At 41.5% G+C, this 19,365-nt stretch overlaps 1 protein-coding gene across 1 annotated transcript; it reads left to right on the plus strand.

The window, feature by feature from the left end:
• The first annotated feature begins 14,373 nt into the window (after nucleotides 1-14,373).
• Nucleotides 14,374-16,276, plus strand: trh (thyrotropin-releasing hormone). The gene is made up of 3 exons (XM_072367120.1): nucleotides 14,374-14,471; nucleotides 14,799-15,013; nucleotides 15,495-16,276. Exons 2-3 carry the CDS (start codon nucleotides 14,821-14,823, stop codon nucleotides 16,109-16,111), a joined length of 810 nt encoding a protein of 269 aa, XP_072223221.1. The 5' UTR covers nucleotides 14,374-14,471; nucleotides 14,799-14,820; the 3' UTR covers nucleotides 16,112-16,276.
• The last annotated feature ends 3,089 nt before the right edge of the window (nucleotides 16,277-19,365 follow it).

The following is a 19,365-nucleotide window of genomic DNA, read 5'->3' on the forward strand; positions in this document are numbered from 1 at the left end:
TTCTGTCCACAGCCAGCAGCTGAAAAGCTCAACATGAAGAGTCAGATCAGGGAGAAACAGCTGATCCTCCAACTCCAACCCTTTTAAAGCAAACTAATTAACACACATTGTTCTGTTTAATCGGCCCGCACCACATTGGTAAACACTGGAGAGTACAGCTCTATTCCTTTGCTTTGTGGTAGTGATCACCAGCAGTAATCACAGCTAAACTCATGGAGGGCAGTGGAGGTTTGTCCAGCTCCAAGAGCTCTTTTTGACCAAGTGTCCCTGCCAGGACTGGCTTTGCTGTCTCTTGCTGATATTTGGGAGGCTCCATCTAATCCTGCATCCTCAGCTGTGTATATAGACTCATGAATCAGCGTAGAATCTATGCTGTAGCTTATACCTGCCTTATGTTTCGTCTGCATCAGTCTGCAGCTTATTTGGCAATGTCAAAAACTCAAAAACTGGCAAGTGAAACCAGCTGAATGTGGAACAACATGACAGCTATCTAACACTTTTATAACCGCAGCTAACCATGTTGCAAAGCTGTCTGCAGGTTACTCCGTCCGTGTTGCAGCCATTGCTCCACATTGTGACTCCCAACCATTTAGCTGCTGTTATTTGTCATTTATTGTCGTATCAGTCGGCCCTATGATGGGATTCTGGGTATCTTGTTCTACAATCTCCCCACTTCTGTCCTCCAGCATGGCTATTCGAGGTAGCCTCCTCACAGGCAGCAAAACTAAACAGCGCCTTTCAATTTAGATGCTTCACTCTGAGAAGCGGTTTCAGGTGGAACAACTGTTTGGTTTTTAAAGAAGACTCATTTCTCTGACTTCATATGGGACTGTGACAGGGGTTCAGTCATAACAAAACATTATCTGCTTGCTCAAATCAACTTTTGGCAGTCTGACCTTTACCAACTCTCCAAACTGCGCCTTCATCTTCATTTATACCTGCGGACAATGAGGCTGGTGGAGCAGACGGTGCTGCTCTTTGTTGTAAACAATGTTTGTTTTGCCATTCTGGGAGAACAGTCTGATGTGGGACTGACACAATATGGTCCAAATTCAGATGGAAAGACAATAGCATTGGGAAATGGCAACAAAACTCAGCCGAACGCAACCTCTTTAGCAAAGATAAAGCCGGAGAACAAAAGCAGCGACCTCATAGATTGTGCTTTTGCTTGACGCTAACGTAATGAGAAGAATGTCATTTGCACTGATGCGGATGCATCTCTCTCTCCGCAAAGACAGCAAATGAAGATTTCAAGTATTGTTTCCAGACTGCAGCCTCACCACAGCTGACAGAGCAGACAAGACCTTCCCCTCTGCTGTCTCCTGGGAATAGGTGAGACAGAGAGAATCACCACCTGCTGCTGCACTCCCTTTTCTGTGGGAGCTTCTGGCTAATCAGGTGGTCTTCCACACCATTCTGCGTGTGCAATTATGAATAAAACTAAGACTTTGATTCATAAAGTCTTTTTATTCTGCGTGAGGTTCATTTTCAGTACTTGGAGTCTTTTTAAGGCAAATCTCTGACAGCTTATCCAGTCCGAGCCATGTTGGTCCTCTGTATGTGAGGTGAACTGGGAAGCTTTTTCAACATGTTATTGGTGAGCATGAAGCACATTAATCGCCTCTCTCCCCGATCCCTGTGGCAGACAGAAATAGTTTGGTTAGAATGGTTCAGACAGCTTTCTGACTAAGAGCTCAAAAAAGCTACAAAAACAGATGAAAGGTGCGTCCATGTGGGAAAAACAGGGTTGAATCAGGACTCCACACAGTCAGCTGCTTACTGAGGTAAACTTCCTGCTTATTATGAGCTCATGTGGAGATGATTCTTTCTGTAGCCTTAACTTTTTAAATTCTAATTCCTTAAAAAATAAGAATTGAATTCGGTTTTATTTCCATAGCAACGGGTCACAACAAAAGTCCCATTCAAGCCAAGTAGAAACCAGTTCATTGTGACCCAGCCTTCTTTCTTAGTGGTTCAAATCTGACAGAAAAATGAATGCAAACTGCATATATCTTAGCTTTCTGAGCTACAGGGTGTCCATTCGCAGGCTTCTTCAGCTCCAACACAGAGAGGTACAGGAGATCGTCCCTGCCGGCTGCAATAACCACACAGAACGAAAGCTTTTTGATCCATCCATCCATTTTCAGTTCAGGGTCGGAGCCCATTTGTTTGGGACATCTCAAAGCAGAGGTGTGGAGATTTCTCGACTCTGAGAAGCATCTTAATGCAGATGTGCACAATTCTGCAGTGAAGCAGTGGCGGAGAGTGACTGAGAGTTTGTTGCACACACCAAATGAAAGAAAACAATCTGTAATTGGTGATTTTTTTTGGCTGCAGTGCAACAACAAACGGTCTTTGGTGTTTCACAGCAGCGAACCATTAGAGAAGGAGAAGCTTACTGTGGCGTTAGATGAGGCAGCGGAAAACAGAGCCAAGAGTTATTTGAAATGCAATTAGGATCTGAAAACCAGATATATGCACCAATTATTGTAGGTTGCCTACCAACCTCCAGTCAAGAAAGCAGACATCTGAGCACACGGTGCATGAGCTATAAAGATGCTATTATCAACACTTTGATAATAGCCGGCAATATGAGGAACCATGTTAGCTGTTTTCTCTGAGCAAAAGTCTGCAACCTCAAGCTGCACTGTTAGCTCAACTAATTAGCCCAACTAATGAGGAGCTTTCAACTCTGTGCAGAGGCAGATTCATCACATCTGCAGCAACTTTCAGAGCAAAGGATCTGTTCTCTCAGAGAAGCCCAGTTTGTGCTGAGATCACTAACTTCAGAGGCAGGCTAACCTGCTCTCAGCCGCCAAACTGAAGCATATGCAACACAGAGTGTGTAGATTACGGTGGTGGATCATCCAGATGCTGCCACAGAACAGATGAAGCTTTTTATGTTGAGTTTAAAGTGAAAGAAACTAAAAAAGACAAAACTAATTTCAGATCTGACCGTATGTTTGGATGATAAAGCAATAAATGGTTATAAAGACACATATTTGCATGCATCAAAGAGATTTATTGTGATTAAACTGCAGCAAAGATTCTCAGGTTTACCTTAAACATATATGATATTCAGTAATGAAATATGTTACTTTGTGATGATATCGACTACGATAATGTTGTAGCTTTTTTGTTTCTTGGTTAGAACTAGTTCCGACTTGTTTTACCATACCATGTTGTTTCTTTTCATACCAACAGGATGAGTGGTGTGATACTCTCTCCTCTGGCCCCTGCAGAGCCCATCGATGAGCACCAGCATGCCCAGAACTGTTCTGCACATGAACCTCTTCACACTTCTTCCCTCCAATAAATCACACACTGAACACAGCTCTTTGCAGGTTCCTTCAATGCACCGTTTCCACTCAGGAGCATCGCCTTCAGCAATATTTTCATTAAAACAATAGTTGAAATGTGCAAACTTTGATGGTTGTTTTCTTTAAATGTATCACATGTTTTTGTGAGGTTAATTTCCATCGAATTTTACGCGTTCCTAAAGTCTTTGTCTGGTTTGAAAGCCCCACATAAATGGACTTCAATCCACAAGCGTTAAAGAAACACGAAACATAATCACAGAACAATTAGTTTTCATCTAATTCTGCAGTCTCTGCAGCCAAAGAAGCTGAAACAGTCCGTGGTGGCTGCACTTTAACTGTGGGAATTATGAATTTATTGATGTTAAAACCACAGGAAAGGTTGATTTATTCTGTCTTCCATAGAGGCCCATTTAACCGCATCATCAAGCCATTTCTGATTATAGGCAGAAACAGATGCGATACTCCGAGTTGTGGTTTCCAGACGAATATAGATGCTTACACGCGCCAAAGAGAAATATTTAAATGGCACATTAAGCCACCGATGAGCCACTTTTAAAGTGCAGTGGAGGTGTTTTTCTCAGCGCTCCATCCTCTGCAGAGGAAGACGAAGAAGAAGATGAAGAAGAGAGAAGAGAGCAGCATTTGCATGTTGTGGCATTTGCGTTTGATGATAAATATACTTTTAATATGCTCCGCCACTGCCTGACAACTCTGCTGAAGGATGCTGAAGATGGGATACTGGAGATGGACTCTGTTGTCTGTCTGCTATCCCCCCCAGTTACCTTCAGAAGATGGATGGTTGCAGCTTAACACCCTCATGAGCTGATAATGATACACCAGCAGGGCGCTGTTTTTCAGGTGCCTCACACACCTCTCTGGGATGCATGTGGAAATTGTTGAGGAAATATATCCAATAATACACACATTCAGTGAATTGATTTAGTGCTTGAGAGTTGAAATCTCTATTATATCTTCAAAAAAAGTCGTATCTCATGTCAGTTTTGTTTACTGTTGCATGTAAATAATCTTCTTAAGCAAAACAGAATCATAACATTGATGGAAATTAGTTTGCTGATTTGTAGAATCTCAGTAATCCTGCTTGTTCATAATGATGCTCTGATTGATTATTAGTCACATGAGGGAAGGAGAAATAAGCTCCAAAGCATGACATCACCAAATTATTATCATACTGACATGGATTAGTGGCTGTATGTAGAAAAAATGAATAAATAATTCAAATACTGAAGGCACAACTTTTGTTTTTTTCTTTAAATACTCTTAACAATCCAGATGTGGCTCTATCTGAGAACCTGAGGACGTTTAGTGTGCCCAAATGGTATGTAGCCAGACTTTATCAGCTGCTTTACCCAATATGGCCCCCACATTTACAAGTGAACATCATGCTGGAAAAGATTTACTACCTTCCAGGTAAGAAAGAAGATCATTTAGTCATGGACCTCTTTACAAACTAAAGAAACAGTTGAATGAAATAGATTTGTTCTCTAAACACGGTTGTTGAGAAATATGTCGGACTTGTAGCCGTGGTTAATTTGCTTAATCTTGTCCCTGTAGGCTTTTAAGGAAAAACAGGCAAAACAATTAAGAGGAAAGTGATAAAACCGCACTTCAGTGCAGATAAGCAGCCAAACTGTTCTCGGTGAGTAGATGAACGTATTTCATGCCAGAAATAAGGTCCAGGTTTAAAAATACCGGACTTCCCCTTTAAGAATCTCTGCAGGATTGTTTCAGTTGTCAAATATCGTGGGTTTAAGCTCATAACTATAAGCTGAAAAATATATTTTTCCAACAGCACTCTGAATATTATGGATTATTTTCTCCTCAGAAATATTTTCCCTCTCATCCCGCCTGAAGGACAGAAAATTCAAAACCTCACATCTGCCATTTCAGCTGTGCGTGAGACTGAAAGATCAGCTCAATCTAGCACGATTAGGGCTGGTCTCACACGCTATCTGACTGCGATAGAGGGCTACGAAGATGAGGGAGGACGTGCACGTAGGAAAAGAGACAGAGCCCAATGATAAGTGAGCTGTAGCATGTGGAAGTCGTGCACTAATCATGGTCTCCTGCTGAAGAAACACACAGGCGCCACAAAGCTTATTGAGAGATAATGGGACTCTCAGAGCAACAGACACAGCTAAAAACAGAGATGAAATTTGGAAATAAATAATGCAGAATCCTAACTTCTCTCCTGCTACGTGTGTGTGTGCATGTGACTGTCCGTGTGGGCTTATTGTGACTCCAAATAACTCCTCAGTGTGGTGAAAAATGAGGAAACAATCCATTAATCAACATGGGAACAGAAACAAACCAAACTCCCAGAGGCTGATGAGGGATTTCAGATTCCTAGTCACACCGTGTAGAAATAAAAATCTCAAGGAGAAGAAACCTTTATTCTGGCACTACACCACAGTACCAGTCAAAGCTTTGGACTTTCGTTCATATTCACAGTGAATTAGTATAACATAGTATTTTCAGAATTTAAACCGATACTGTATATATGTTAAAGGGGAACTCCGGTATTTTTAAACCTGGACCTTATTTCTGGCATGAAATACGTTCATCTACTCACCAAGAACAGTTTGGTGAAAGTCGGCGTCCTTCGGAAGATATTTAGATAACTGGAGATCCATATAACGGAGTGAACGGGGCTTAGAGGATGCAGCCTCTAAATAAGGCATTATCTGTCTTTATTTCACCAATACTTTAAGAAGAATGAATGAATGAACGTGTGCTATAGCTCTGTTAGCTCATAGCTGCTGTTATGTGGCTACTTGCAGCTATAGGAGAGCTAACGGAGGGATTTCTACACAGGCACTCTACTGGGACCACTTCATCCACACGCCCCCCTGCAGCTCAGTTTATTCACTCCGGTAAGAACGTCCATCTTACTCAAAGTCGTCGTTCACGTTGTCAGAATCTGATAAATATCCTGCCATGTTGCACAAAACTATCAGCAGCAAACTCTGTGTGAAGTTAGCCGACTGTCACAGAGCACGGAGTGAATAAGCTGTGCTGCAGGGGGGCGTGTGGATGAAGTGGTCCCAGTAGAGTGCCTGTGTAGAAATCCCTCCGTTAGCTCTCCTATAGCTGCAAGTAGCCACATAACAGCAGCTATGAGCTAACAGAGCTATAGCACACGTTCATTCATTCATTCTTCTTAAAGTATTGGTGAAATAAAGACAGATAATGCCTTATTTAGAGGCTGCATCCTCTAAGCCCCGTTCACTCCGTTATATGGATCTCCAGTTATCTAAATATCTTCAGAAGGACGCCGACTTTCACCAAACTGTTCTCAGTGAGTAGATGAACGTATTTCATGCCAGAAATAAGGTTTAAAAATACCGGAGTTCCCCTTTAAGGTTAATTAGGCTTGATGTGAATGTCCTACAGGGAGAAGTGTTTCCCTCTTCAAGCTGAAAAGAGCAAAAAGATCTGCAGCAATCAGAGGAGGTTACATGTAGCATACTTCATCTTTAATTTCTATGTAGTATGAGACAAAAATAATGCAAATATATGGCACTGTCAGTGCTTATGGAAAAGTACAGGGCGCACCATGTGATACAGAAGCTGTGGTATTGTAAGAAGAGAGTAACAGAGGGACCTTTTGGACACAATGCAATAAACTCTTTATACATGGGTAAAACTGGACCTTATCAGCTCTGGCCAAGGAAGCTAAAAGGGTAACATGGACACCATTTCTGCTCTGGCTGGTTCCAACATTTACATTCTCACACTCAGCTCAGTGTCACAGCAGGATTGGATGCATTAAAAACTGTTGTTTCACATAAACCCAGCTGCCATATCTACTTTTTTACCGATGAACATACAGTCACTGACTCTAAAATCTGCTGAACCGCCCACTCAACTGGCATCGCTCTCTGATGGAGCGGAACCAGAAAGGCAGTCATCCAGGTGAGTGCATACATCGAAGAGGAATGCCACCACTAAATCATTCATATGAGACAAGTCATGCATAATCATGAATGAATAAACATGACAATAGTTTCCAGTTGGAAAGAATCTGCACAGAGAACATTTCCTCTGGGTTTCTGCACGATATTAACATGCAAGACAAAGAGAACAAGCGTGTGTTCGGTCACCAGAGCTGAATGGGTGTTGCTGACCTGTGACACTCTCCTCTTGCACACACTCACTTTCAGCAAGCCATCTCACCCTGTAAGCCGTCACTCATTCCCTGCTGCAGTGACCCCTGTCAGGCCTGTGTCACTTTTGGGGGACAGGGTTTCTGTGCTCTCCACACACACTGGCTGCTTCATTTGTTTATTTCTTTGCTTGTGTCGCTTTATTTTCCCGAGTCTGCCTTGGTGCTGTCCGTCTTCTTCGCTGTGCTCCTAAAATATCCCTCCTGTCTGAGTCAGAGGTCTTCTAACTTGCCACCTCTGGATACTTTTCTATGAGCACGGAGGTGTTGGATTTCACCTGTCAGCGCATCCACTCTCAACTTAGTTTCAATGAACTTTTATTCTCCCTTCTTACTCTTCTACTGCATGCACATCACTCCTGTTCTTAACTCCCTTCATTAGCTTCCTGTCCTTTATAGAACTGATTTTAAACTTTTAATGTTTGTTTTTAAAGCTCTTAACGGCCTCACCCCATCATATTTATCTGAGCTTTTAACTGTCTGTAACCCTGGCAGAGCTCTGAGGTCAACAAATCAACTTTAGCTGGAAGTGTTCAGGTCAAAATAAAAGCCCTGGGGTGACCGAGCCTTTTCTGCTGCTGCCCCCAGGCTCAGGAATAAGCTACCCCCCCCCAAGATGCATCTTATTTCTGACCTGGGCCTCTTTAAATCTGGGCTAAAAACATACTTATTTCAGATTGCTTTTAATACCCAGTAGTATGGTGACACTTTTATATTATCTTATTCAATTTTGCTGTATTTTTTTTTTTTTTTTACTTATTCTTTTCTTTATTTATTATCTGCTGTAAAGCACTTTGGTTACACCGAAATGGATTGTTGTAAAGGGCTGAAGAAATAAATCACATTTACATTTACTGTACTCTTCTGAACCCATTTGTGCTTGTGAAAATTATTCTTCAATTCAAGCACAGAAGGAAATACGACAGAATCACCAATTAACGAGTCAGTTCATAAAAATACTGAGTCTCAGTTTGAATTTAAAGTTGTTATGAAGGAATAAACACCACTCTGGCTTCAAAAATTATCAATAAAAGGAAGAGAGAAGGGGGAACTCGTTTCAAATTCATTATGATAATGAACATTCGGTCTTCTCCTGCATTTAATGACAAACAGTTTTGTCCTGTGTTAAAATCTCCTTATTTTACTGTTTCTGAGCTGATCAGAGCTCAGCATCAGATCTGTCTCTTTTCTACCCATTTTATTTCATTTCACCTTACGATGACTTCCTTAATTCCATCTTTGTTCTGTGAGTCAGAAAAAGTATATGCTGCGAACCGAATTCAGATCACATCCTGGTAGAATGTATCCCAATCTTCCTGAGAGTCGATAAAACACCCTGCTGAATAGAATTTTTGTCATTTCAAAACTAAACTGGAATTCTCTTATCAAGCATCATAATCAGCGTCTCAGGAGAGAAAACAGTTTCCCTTTATGCTGAACAAAGTCTTGGTCTAATTATGTTCATCTCGAATCACAGCTGCTTATCGGCAGCCTGTATTAAGTCTCAGTTATCCGGTCCATCAGGGAGCAACAACATCATCAGGACCACTAATGAAGAACTTAAAGGGGAACTCTGGCATTTTTAATCTTAGACGATGCAGCCTCTAAATAAGGCATTATCTGTCTTTATTTCACCAATACTTTAAGAAGAATGAATGAATGAACGTGTGCTATAGCTCTGTTAGCTCATAGCTGCTGTTATGTGGCTACTTGCAGCTATAGAAGAGCTAACGGAGGGATTTCTACACAGGCACTCTACTGGGACCCCTTCATCCACACGCCCCCCTGCAGCACAGCTCATTCACTCCGGTAAGAACGTCCATCTTACTCAAAATCTGATAAATATCCTGCCATGTTGCACAAAACTATCAGCAGCAAACTCTGTGTGAAGTTAGCCGACTGTCACAGAGCACGGAGTGAATAAACTGTGCTGCAGGGGGGCGTGTGGGTCCCACCTTAACCAGCTGACAAACAGGAAGGGGAGGGGGAAAAACACAAAATGACTACAAAGGTTCCGAGTACAATATTTTCAAGCTCGATATCTTATAAGATAACTGAATTTAACTTTCAGATTAAGTTCAGGCTCCACTCGGGTGAGACCGACCATCGAGGACTTCCTTCACTGAATAAACCCTCAGACAAGGAGAAGGATGATACTGCAGCCAACACTTAGCTGGGATGGAAAGCCCTACAAATCCCTACGTCACCTTTTTATTTACATTCAACACAGCATCATATTTTTTTCTGAAATGAGTTGTATCATAAGGTATATTAGCATCTGTACCTGTATGTTTCACAGAAAGAAAGAAGGATTTATTCTTAAAAAGTCATCCACTCGACTCATACGCTAACAAGAGTCCTGAAAAGCTGCTGCATTGTGTTCCCATGGCAACTGTTAATGACGGCTAACCAGTGCTACCAACAAGAAACAAAAAGGGGAAGATTTTTCTTTAAAGTTCACATAGAAGTAACTGTAAACACATCATTAGTCTCTTTTTTTTATTATTGTCTATGGAAACTATATCTAACTGGTGAGTAAAGCACAGTTCATAAGAAGCCTGGAAAAGAAGTTGTGCTTCGCTCAGAATATGTGACAAATGAGGCCAACTTATGATTCCACAGCTTCGAGCTGCAGATACGGAATCTGAGGTTTCTTGCAGAATCGGTTACCATGGCCACCGCTGTGATGGCAGACAACCCCAGACTCACAGCCGCAGATACCGGCTGCTTCATAAACATCGGCTCACGGGAAACGCTTCAATGGACACTGACCCGTACGCGCCTCTCGCGCAATGGCAGCTGGGACAGGCTGCAGTTCCCACCGACTCCGACTGGAATTAGGCGGGTATGGAACATGGTTATAGACGTGCAGCGCAGCCTTTATGCGTCTTCGTACACTGGAGAAATTCACCATGACTGTGACTATATGTCAACACCTGCTAGAATAAATAAAGAGAAGCTAATGACTCTCATTATTTTCTCCCACTAATCTATCCTCATCCTCAGTATATGCTGACCAATATCAGTTGTTAAGAGTTCCCTGCCCTGAAAGACCGGGATAGCAAGGTTTCCTGTGGATAATCAGTGAGTCAATACAGCGAAAGGCGCTGCGTTTTAATTACAGCTTTACAGTTATAACAGAAGAAGCCTAATTGCTGCTAAACCTGCAGCAATCTGCTTTTATTGTTTTACATCTTTGAGGATGCAACATTCACCGAACAGATCCTGCAGAATCACCAGACTTTCACCCACCACAGCACACGTGGGCCTTTTGCACGGCTTAAAATCCAACAACACAATCTGTTGAGCTATTAATTGGTTCCTTTGAGCATAGCCTTACACACTTGATCTGATAGGAGGGAGGCGACCCACATGGCAGGCGCGAGGAGCATGCCCACACAGATCAGATGCGTTTTAATTGTACCACTGTCACTTTCATTTGATACCAGAACAAACTCACTATCTTACAGAGGTTGGTCTAAAATATTTCCTCCCTCACCCGGTTTAACACGCACTATTTTCCTCATATTTACAGATCAGGTTGACCTGTCAACAAAGATGATTTACACAACAAACAGAATGATTTTAATCGTGTTTTTGATCTTTTCCAGCTTGATTTATTGGATGTGACAGCACATCCATAGCATGTAATTAAAGCATTACACAGTCATTTTAATTCACATTGAAGTTTCTTATGAACAGTTTCTTATGAAATGTTGATCAAAATATGAAGCCTATCTTCATCCCAGAAAGTTGGGATGGACTTAGACTTTAATGTTTTGTTTTACAGTCCAATCATTGACATATAATCTATAAACAGACATTGAAGCAGACATTTAACAGCACTATATGTCTAACACATAAACACACATCAGTTAAATATAGAACACTAAAATAGAGCATATTGCCCTTCCCTACCAAGCCTAATGTCATAAATAAATCTACAGCACTATTTATCTAATAACATGTAAGTCAAGTACAGGAAGAAGGATATTTCACTTCCCTAGAAGGCCTAAAAAACATAAATAGGTAAGAACTACTGCGCAGCGCTACAAATATTTGTCTAAATCAACAGAACTATTTATTTATAAGTAAAATATCAGCAGCAACAGAACTGAATTCATTGGAAATCCTTCTGAAACGATAGTTTATTTCCACATCCAGCTTTGAAAGTGAGGCATTGGCAGCTCATTGGGAATTTTATAGCAGCAATACATGTTTCTGTTTCTGCAGACACTTTTACAAATGAGGATATAACATTACAGCTAATGTGAAAGCTAACAATAAGCTACGTAGAAGGAAACCACCAGTCAGGCTCTGTCAGAGGTCACAGGGCAGGCATAGAGGGAAGTAGAGGGTAAGTGCTCGGATAGGAGATGCTCTCTGAAGATCTGGGTCTTCAAGAACTACAAACACCCTCCAAATCCCCAGAACCAAGCTCCGCACTCGGGCCTTTTCCTCTGCAGCTCGGAGGCTGTGGAACACCCTCCCCGACCCTCTGAGGGCCCCACAGACTCCAGCTCACCTTTTTAAGAAAGCTTACTGCTAAAATATCTGTTATATTCCACTTTGAGATTGTTAGCACTTTGAGATGTTTAAATATAAAGTGCAATACAAATAAAATGTATTATTATTTAGACTTTCTCCACCATCGTGGAACGACAAGAGTCTGGATTGTCTGAAGCGTAATACATCACAGAGAAGTTGGCACAGGGACAACAAAAAGCCGGAAAAGTGAGTGTTTCTTCAAAGAAGCAGCTTGGGGTGCATGTCGCAACTTATAAGGTCACTGGGCAACAGGTGGGTAACATGATCGGACATAAAAAGAACATCTTAGAGAGGCAAAGTTCATCTACTCATTGTGGAACAAAGTCAGAATAACGTCTACAGCACACGATATAATCAAAGGTTCTGAGAATCTGGAGTAATCTCAAACATGGTCATAAAGGTATATTAAGCTTTAAGGTCATGTGTCCCGTCCAGGTGGCATGAAGAGCTTGCATATATCAGCAAGACAAAGCTAAGACACATTATTACAGCAGCACAAGAGTCTCTGATGGACAATGTGTTTTATTTTGAAATATTCGTTTGGGAGCTTTGCAAATTGTTGCATCCTGTTAGATTTGGGATCTGGGTTTTTTGGACTTGTTTTCTCATGTCTTGGGTTCTCTGTTGAGTTCTATCCTTCAGTCAGTGACTCTTTTCTTGCTCTTAGTTGGGTTTTTTTGGGCGGTTATGCTCAGTTCATTTGTCTTCTTGAGTTATTGGTTGTTTTCTTAAGTCTTTAGTTTGCTTTTTCAGCTACTTTCATGTTTTGTCTTTCTTAGTTTTAGTTTGCCTGCCTGGTCTTAGTCCTGTTTTTGTTCCACTCCACTCACTTCACCTGTCTTTATTATCCTCAGCTGTTCTCATTCACCAATCACTCTCCTCTCTACTAAAGTTCCCTGGTTTTCCTCAGTCTTTGTCGGATTCTTGCCATCAACAAATCAAAACTTCATAGTAACAACTGTCTGCAAAAAACACCCAAAAAACAGCTAACATCAGACTTTCTTACAGCTTCCAGCTGTTCTTGGTTCTTGGTGTGACTCGGCCAACTCTTAGGGCAATTGTGGGGACAAATCAGCCCCTTGTCTGGCATTTACTGTGTGTTTAATGTATGTGGGGAAGTGTTTTCCTCGGCTGATACTTACAGGCTTCCACCTGCACAGAATAGCTGTCCATCGTTGACACTTTCACACACTTCTCCAAGTCTCTGTGATAATAGAACAAAAAACAGTGAAAACTGGTTTAAAACAGCACTTCATCATATATTTAAATGTTTAAATGTTCCCGTGACAGATATGTCATATGTGAGTTTGCTCTTTTCTGCAGCCTTCTTCAGCCACAGAACTACTGGAGCTGTTTAACTCCTGGAACACAGTCTATCAGAAAGTGGGGAAACCTGCGCCATCTTTACGTCAGAAGGACTCAGCATTTCTGTGATGCTCTTTGCATTTCAAATCACACCTTTAGGCTCATGCCAAACCTAATTTTACTGAAATCCTTCACCTTGTCAATGTTTTTTTAACCATTGCACCACTTTTCTAGTCTTATGTTGCCTCTGACTTTATTTTTTTGACACATTTTGTTGGCTGAACATCCAAAATGAGCAAATTCTGTTTATCTATTAGTTCTGTCTTCATAAAAATGGTTTTATATATTCACATTTTAGTCCATATTTGTTTTTATACTGGTGGTATAAGAAGGGGGAAACACCTTTGGAGCTTATCAAACTTGTCTAGTCACATTTAGTCTGGTCAGGTTGCTTTGCTTCCATGTAAAATTTGCAGACATACAGCAGTGCTGCATCGTGACCAGAAAATGCTGGAGCCAGATGGGTTCAGCTCTCCCTCATGTGTGCTGTGACTTTAGGGTATGGTTGGAAAATATGAATAGCCTCTCTCTCTCTCCGCAGCACCAACGGCCCCCCGGAAGGAGACCATCAGATTCTAAGACTCTTAAGTTTTCTAAGATGTAAAAAGCGATGAAAATATGAAAGTCCGATGCAAAGAGACACTGGACATATAAACAGAAGGATTCGTGCACAGTGAAACTTGCATAACATCTTCTAGATGTAAGAATCTTTAAGAGTGAACTTATATGAACCAAGCAGGTTGACAGCTGGTGTCTATCTTACTCCCAATTCGTTTTTAAATGACAAATTGGGCTGCGGTTGGATGATCGTTCACCACATACAGTTGCGCACGACTTGGTGACATCAATGGGGGACGAGGGATCCTGAAAAATTACTCCAGCGTTAGTATGACGACAGTGACCAGGAAGTATAAATGCAGAGCCGAGAAGCCTTCTTCTCATACCTCTACACTCAGCCTCAAGGGTCACCAACCGCTGAGAGAAGCTGCGAGCAACCGTTACCAGAACCGGCTGCGCCAGAGGCCGGGGACGAGCAGAGTTTGGGTACTTCTCAGGTGAGTAGGGCGCATTTCAGAACCCCTGAAATCAAAGTATGTCATCTGGGTTGGAGTTTCTGGTTTTCGTTGTGTGTTGTTTTATTGTTTTCTTTTTATCTAAAACATCATTTCGATCGTTTCAAACAGTATTAATCTGCTTTAAAGGTAGTTTTAAGAGATGCTGTCAACTCTCTCTCGTGTTTTTGGACTTTATTGAAATTACTCTTCATGATTTCATACAATTTGTTATTTGGACGACAGATATGATCTGCTAATCTTCTCTTTTTCTAAAACCAGACCTTTGGTCCACATTAATTATGTTACTCTTACATTACTCTCTTATAGCAGACGAACAAAATAGATCATCATGAAGTCGACAAGCCTTCTCTTCCTGGCTTCTCTCGCGATCTGCAAACTGACGGTGTCTGAAGGACAGGGCATCTCCGCTGAGGAAGGCACGGACCGAAGGACCACCATAGACGACATCATACTACAGAGAGCAGAAAGTCTCCTGTTACGATCCATTCTCAAAAAGCTGCAGGAAGAAGACGGCAGAAATGGTGCGTAAAACCAAAGGATCTGGATATATTTCAAGCAAAAAAACAGAAACAAAACAATGCTTTGAAGCAGAGTGGTGCCATAAAATTCTTAAATATGTTTTTTTTTTAAGTTGTTCTTATTATCATCGTCCTTTATTATTTCCCAAAACCATGCCTCTGATACCTGATGTATTTCTGTTGACTGTTTTAATCTAAAAGCGGAAAAAACATTCTCAGTATTTTCCAATTCGATAATTATGCTTAATACTCATGAAAATAATGTTAAGATGTTTTCAGAAAAGTAGTGGAAAGTACCAGAATCATCTTTCAGTACAGGCCTATTGATACAATTCAAGAAATATGGATCACGAAGTGCCACTTCGTGCGCAATTACGCACGCGGTAGCAGGATGTGAACACATTTCGCTCCAAGGTGATAATTACAGTTAAAGAAATACTAAAGAAGTGTTTTTTCCCACCTGTTTTTCTCTTCTTTTTTCCAGATGGGTTCTTCCCTCAGCCAGAATGGGTAACAAAAAGACAGCATCCCGGCAAGAGATACATAAATGATTTGGAGAAGAGGCAGCATCCCGGCAGGAGAGAAGAGGACGAAGATGAGTTGGACTTGGATGTGCAAAAGAGACAGCACCCAGGCAAGCGCGAAGATGAAATGCACACGTTCATGGGGCTCCAGAAAAGGCAGCATCCGGGAAAGCGCTCCATGCCGGGACACATTTCTGACAGCCCTGTTATTCTGCTGAGTGAACTTTCCAAACGGCAGCACCCAGGCAAGCGTTACCTGGTGCTGCACAGCAAACGCCAACACCCAGGTAAGCGCCAGACCGGGGATGAGGACGACGAAGGGGACTGGGATGCGGACGAAGAGGAAGACCTCCCGGAGTTGGAAAAGCGTCAGCACCCAGGAAAACGGTTTTGGGAAAACTCGAGTCCGGAATTAGGCACAAACAGTCCGTGTGATGTTTTGGATTCTGAGGGCTGCAGTAAGACCAGCTTCCTGCTCGACTTTATAGACAACATTAACAAGAGCCACGATGAAGAGAAGAGGCAGCACCCGGGCAAAAGGTTTGCACCGGAGGAGGATTTAGTGGAAGCAGAGTAGGGTGAACCAATCTGATCGGCGCATATTGCTTTGTTGTAAAGAAATAAATGTCTAAATTAAGTGATCATAATGAATTATGAAAGATGTAATTCGATCATTTAAGCTTCTGAGCTATTTTTCTTCGGTAGATAGTCACTGTATTATTAAAGCAAAGTATTAATCTGATATATTTTGGGCGCTTGTGCGTATAATTTTCTTCCAAACTTTCAAATTTGCTGTAGGTGCATACGGTTTTCAGAACAGTTTGTGCCATATTATCATTTATCATTCTAGAACAGATTTATTTATTCTGTTTATTAGATTATTTAAGTTTACACAAATTGTGGGATTAAAGCATTAGACTACTGGCTTCAGCTATGTTGCCTCCGTGAGGAAAACACACGCTTGTCAGTGTTGTACATGCCCGAGTTAAGATATAATAACAATGGCTGCGTTTACAGCAAGGGAATCCCTTCATTGGTTGATTTGTGCTTTATTATTTTCTACTTGTGTAAATATAAAGGATGCCACAGCAAGTAACGTGTGTCGTTGATTATTTTTCTACATTACGTCACGATTACGTTCATTAAGAATTGTGTTGTACGACGTTTTTTATTGGACGTCAACAGGCGGTGGTATATAAAAAAAACAAGTATAGCTTGCTTAAGCAGCAGAAAATGCGTGTTTAATGCGCGTTTAACTGTTGAGTCAACCCCACCATCTGTCGCGCGACAGAGCGATCACCCTGCGGTGTCTTTAATGCTGTCCTTAGGTGACAGAGTCAGGTATTCGCGCTCCTGTGCCATGCGCACGTTCCACCAGAGCTGCTACACACCGGCCTGATCAATATGCAAACTACTTACCAGGCATCAGAGATGGAGAGATGGAGTGAGAGATCTTTGGATGAAATGAAGCAGGTAAAATAAAGGCTAATTAGAGGCAAGTGTAGCTAAAAGACAGAAACTATTCAAAACTACCCGAAAGGCTCCAAAAGTGTCTGAAAAAAGGTTTCTGCCAATACTGTGCTGCTCTGGCTCTATTTGTTTCCATTCTAGCTGTGAGAAAGCCTGTATGTACCCCCCCACAGACCAATTGAGCTGTGTTTTTTTAAAAATGTATATATTTTATATGTTTTTCAGTCTAAATATGCAAATGAGCCTGCAGTAAAGAAGCATCTTTAAAGGTTTTAGGCAGCTTTTACAGACTGACTGCAACATGGCACCAAAAGGAGAGCTTTCAGTTATTGGAGCAAGTTATTGGACTTCCTCAATAAGGTAATTCAACTCAAAGTGCGGCAAAACATTTCTGAACTATTTGTAATTTATAAATAAAATGGGAAGGTTGTAAAAGGGAAACAAAGATGCCGTAAAAACCCAAACTAACTGAACAAATCTGCAGCCACAGGAGTGTGGGGGGGGGTCACATATCAGGTAAAGGACCAGAGGACACGTGTCACATGACGCCTCTCCTCACCAGCAGCTGATCCTGTAAATAACAGCTGATGTTCACAGCTCTGGGCTGGTTGCTATGGGCAACACGAGACCAACTAAACATTGTTCTAAGGGCTTCGTGGTGTGTTCATTAAGACAAGTTCTGCCTTCTCTTTTGGAGACGGAGCACCTTTATCTCACAATTAGACGCACCGGAGCTCCGTGGACTGGTCACGAAAAGAAAAACACACGAGAGGTTGTTTCTGGTAGATTCAGTTTAGATCGACCGAAAGAAGCTTTTCACCGCCTCCAGTTATTATTACAGCCCCAACTCCAAAGTTTGAAGGTTTTTTAACTATAAAAGGCAAAGCAGGTTTATTTTTATAGAACAATTCAACAACAAGGTGATTCAAAGTGCTTTACAGAGACATTAAAACAGAAGAAATAAAAAGCATGATTTAAAATGTAAACAAAAGAAAGAAATAAGAACAATAGATAAAATCAGAAAAAAATATATATATGAAAGATAAAATCAGGAGTTAAAACATGATTCCGTTTTGAAACTCCAGTTTATTCAAATGCAGCTGAAAATAGATGTTTCTTCAACCTGGACTTAAATACTGAGTCTTTCAGCTGATCTGAGGCTTTCTGGGAGTTTGTTCCAGACATGTGGAGCATAGAAGCTGAATGCAGCTTCTCCAGGTCTGGTTCTGACTCTGGGAACTGATAAAGAACCGGATCCAGATGACCTGAGGGGTCTGGGAGGTTCATAGTGGGTCAGGAGGTCACTGATGTATTTTGGACCATTCAGAGCTTTATGGACCAGCATCAGAACTTTAAAGTCTATCCTCTGATGGACCAGCATCAGAACTTTAAAGTCTATCCTCTGATGGACCGGCAGCCGGTGGAAAGACCTCACAGCTGGACTGATGTGCTCCACTTCTTTGGTCTCAGTGACCAACTAAGACAACAGAATATAATGATTTTCAGATCGCAGAAACCAGTATTTTACCTCTTTTTGTTTACCTCAGCAGCATCAACTCTTCTTTTAACAACACAATGTAAACAACTGGGAAGTGAGGAGACCAGCTGCTGGACCTTTGGGTCTAATATGGGATGCTCAACAGTTCTGGGTCCGAACAGCAGGCGGACCAGTCCAGCTCTCTGACTCTTTCACAACGCTGTTGTAATAGAAGCAGTTTGGCACTGCCTGAGGCTGAAAGACGAGGACTTCCCAGTCTATCTTTTCCATCTGTCCAGTTACTCCTGAAAGACTCTGCCTCTTTAAGGTGCTCTTTTTTATACCCATTTTATCCACAGGCTGTTTCTTCTTAATACCACCCAGAAATTAAACAATTAAGCAGAGGCTAGGAGGCAAAGGCACTGGGGGAAAGCATGGACAAAGAGGTGGTTTTACAGAGTAAAAGGAAAGAAAACAACAGTGTGGCTGCAGTTTGTAACATTATTGGAAGAAATGAGGCAGATTTGATTCATATTTCACCAAAGGAAGAAGTGTTTATTTCAGACGGGAGCATTGCTCCAACATCTGTAGACACCGTTCTTTACAAACTGCTGAAAATCTGTCCAGTTACTTCTGAAAGACTCTGCCTCTTTAAGGTGCTCTTTTTTATACCCATTTACATCTCTCACCTGTCACCAATTGACACTATAAGCTGCGACTTGTTCCATCAGCTGTTTTTTCTTAAAACCACTCATTTTTCCACTGTTTTGCTTTCCCAGTCCCAACCTTTTGGGGCATGTTGCTACCATGAAATTCAAGATAAATTAATTAATTCTATCAGTCTTTATAAACCACTTCATCCGACTCTGGTTTGCCTATCCTAG

Source organism: Leuresthes tenuis, unplaced genomic scaffold (genome assembly GCF_036924035.1).
Source record: "Leuresthes tenuis unplaced genomic scaffold, fLeuTen1.0.hap1 SCAF_16, whole genome shotgun sequence".
NCBI lineage: Eukaryota > Metazoa > Chordata > Actinopteri > Atheriniformes > Atherinopsidae > Leuresthes > Leuresthes tenuis.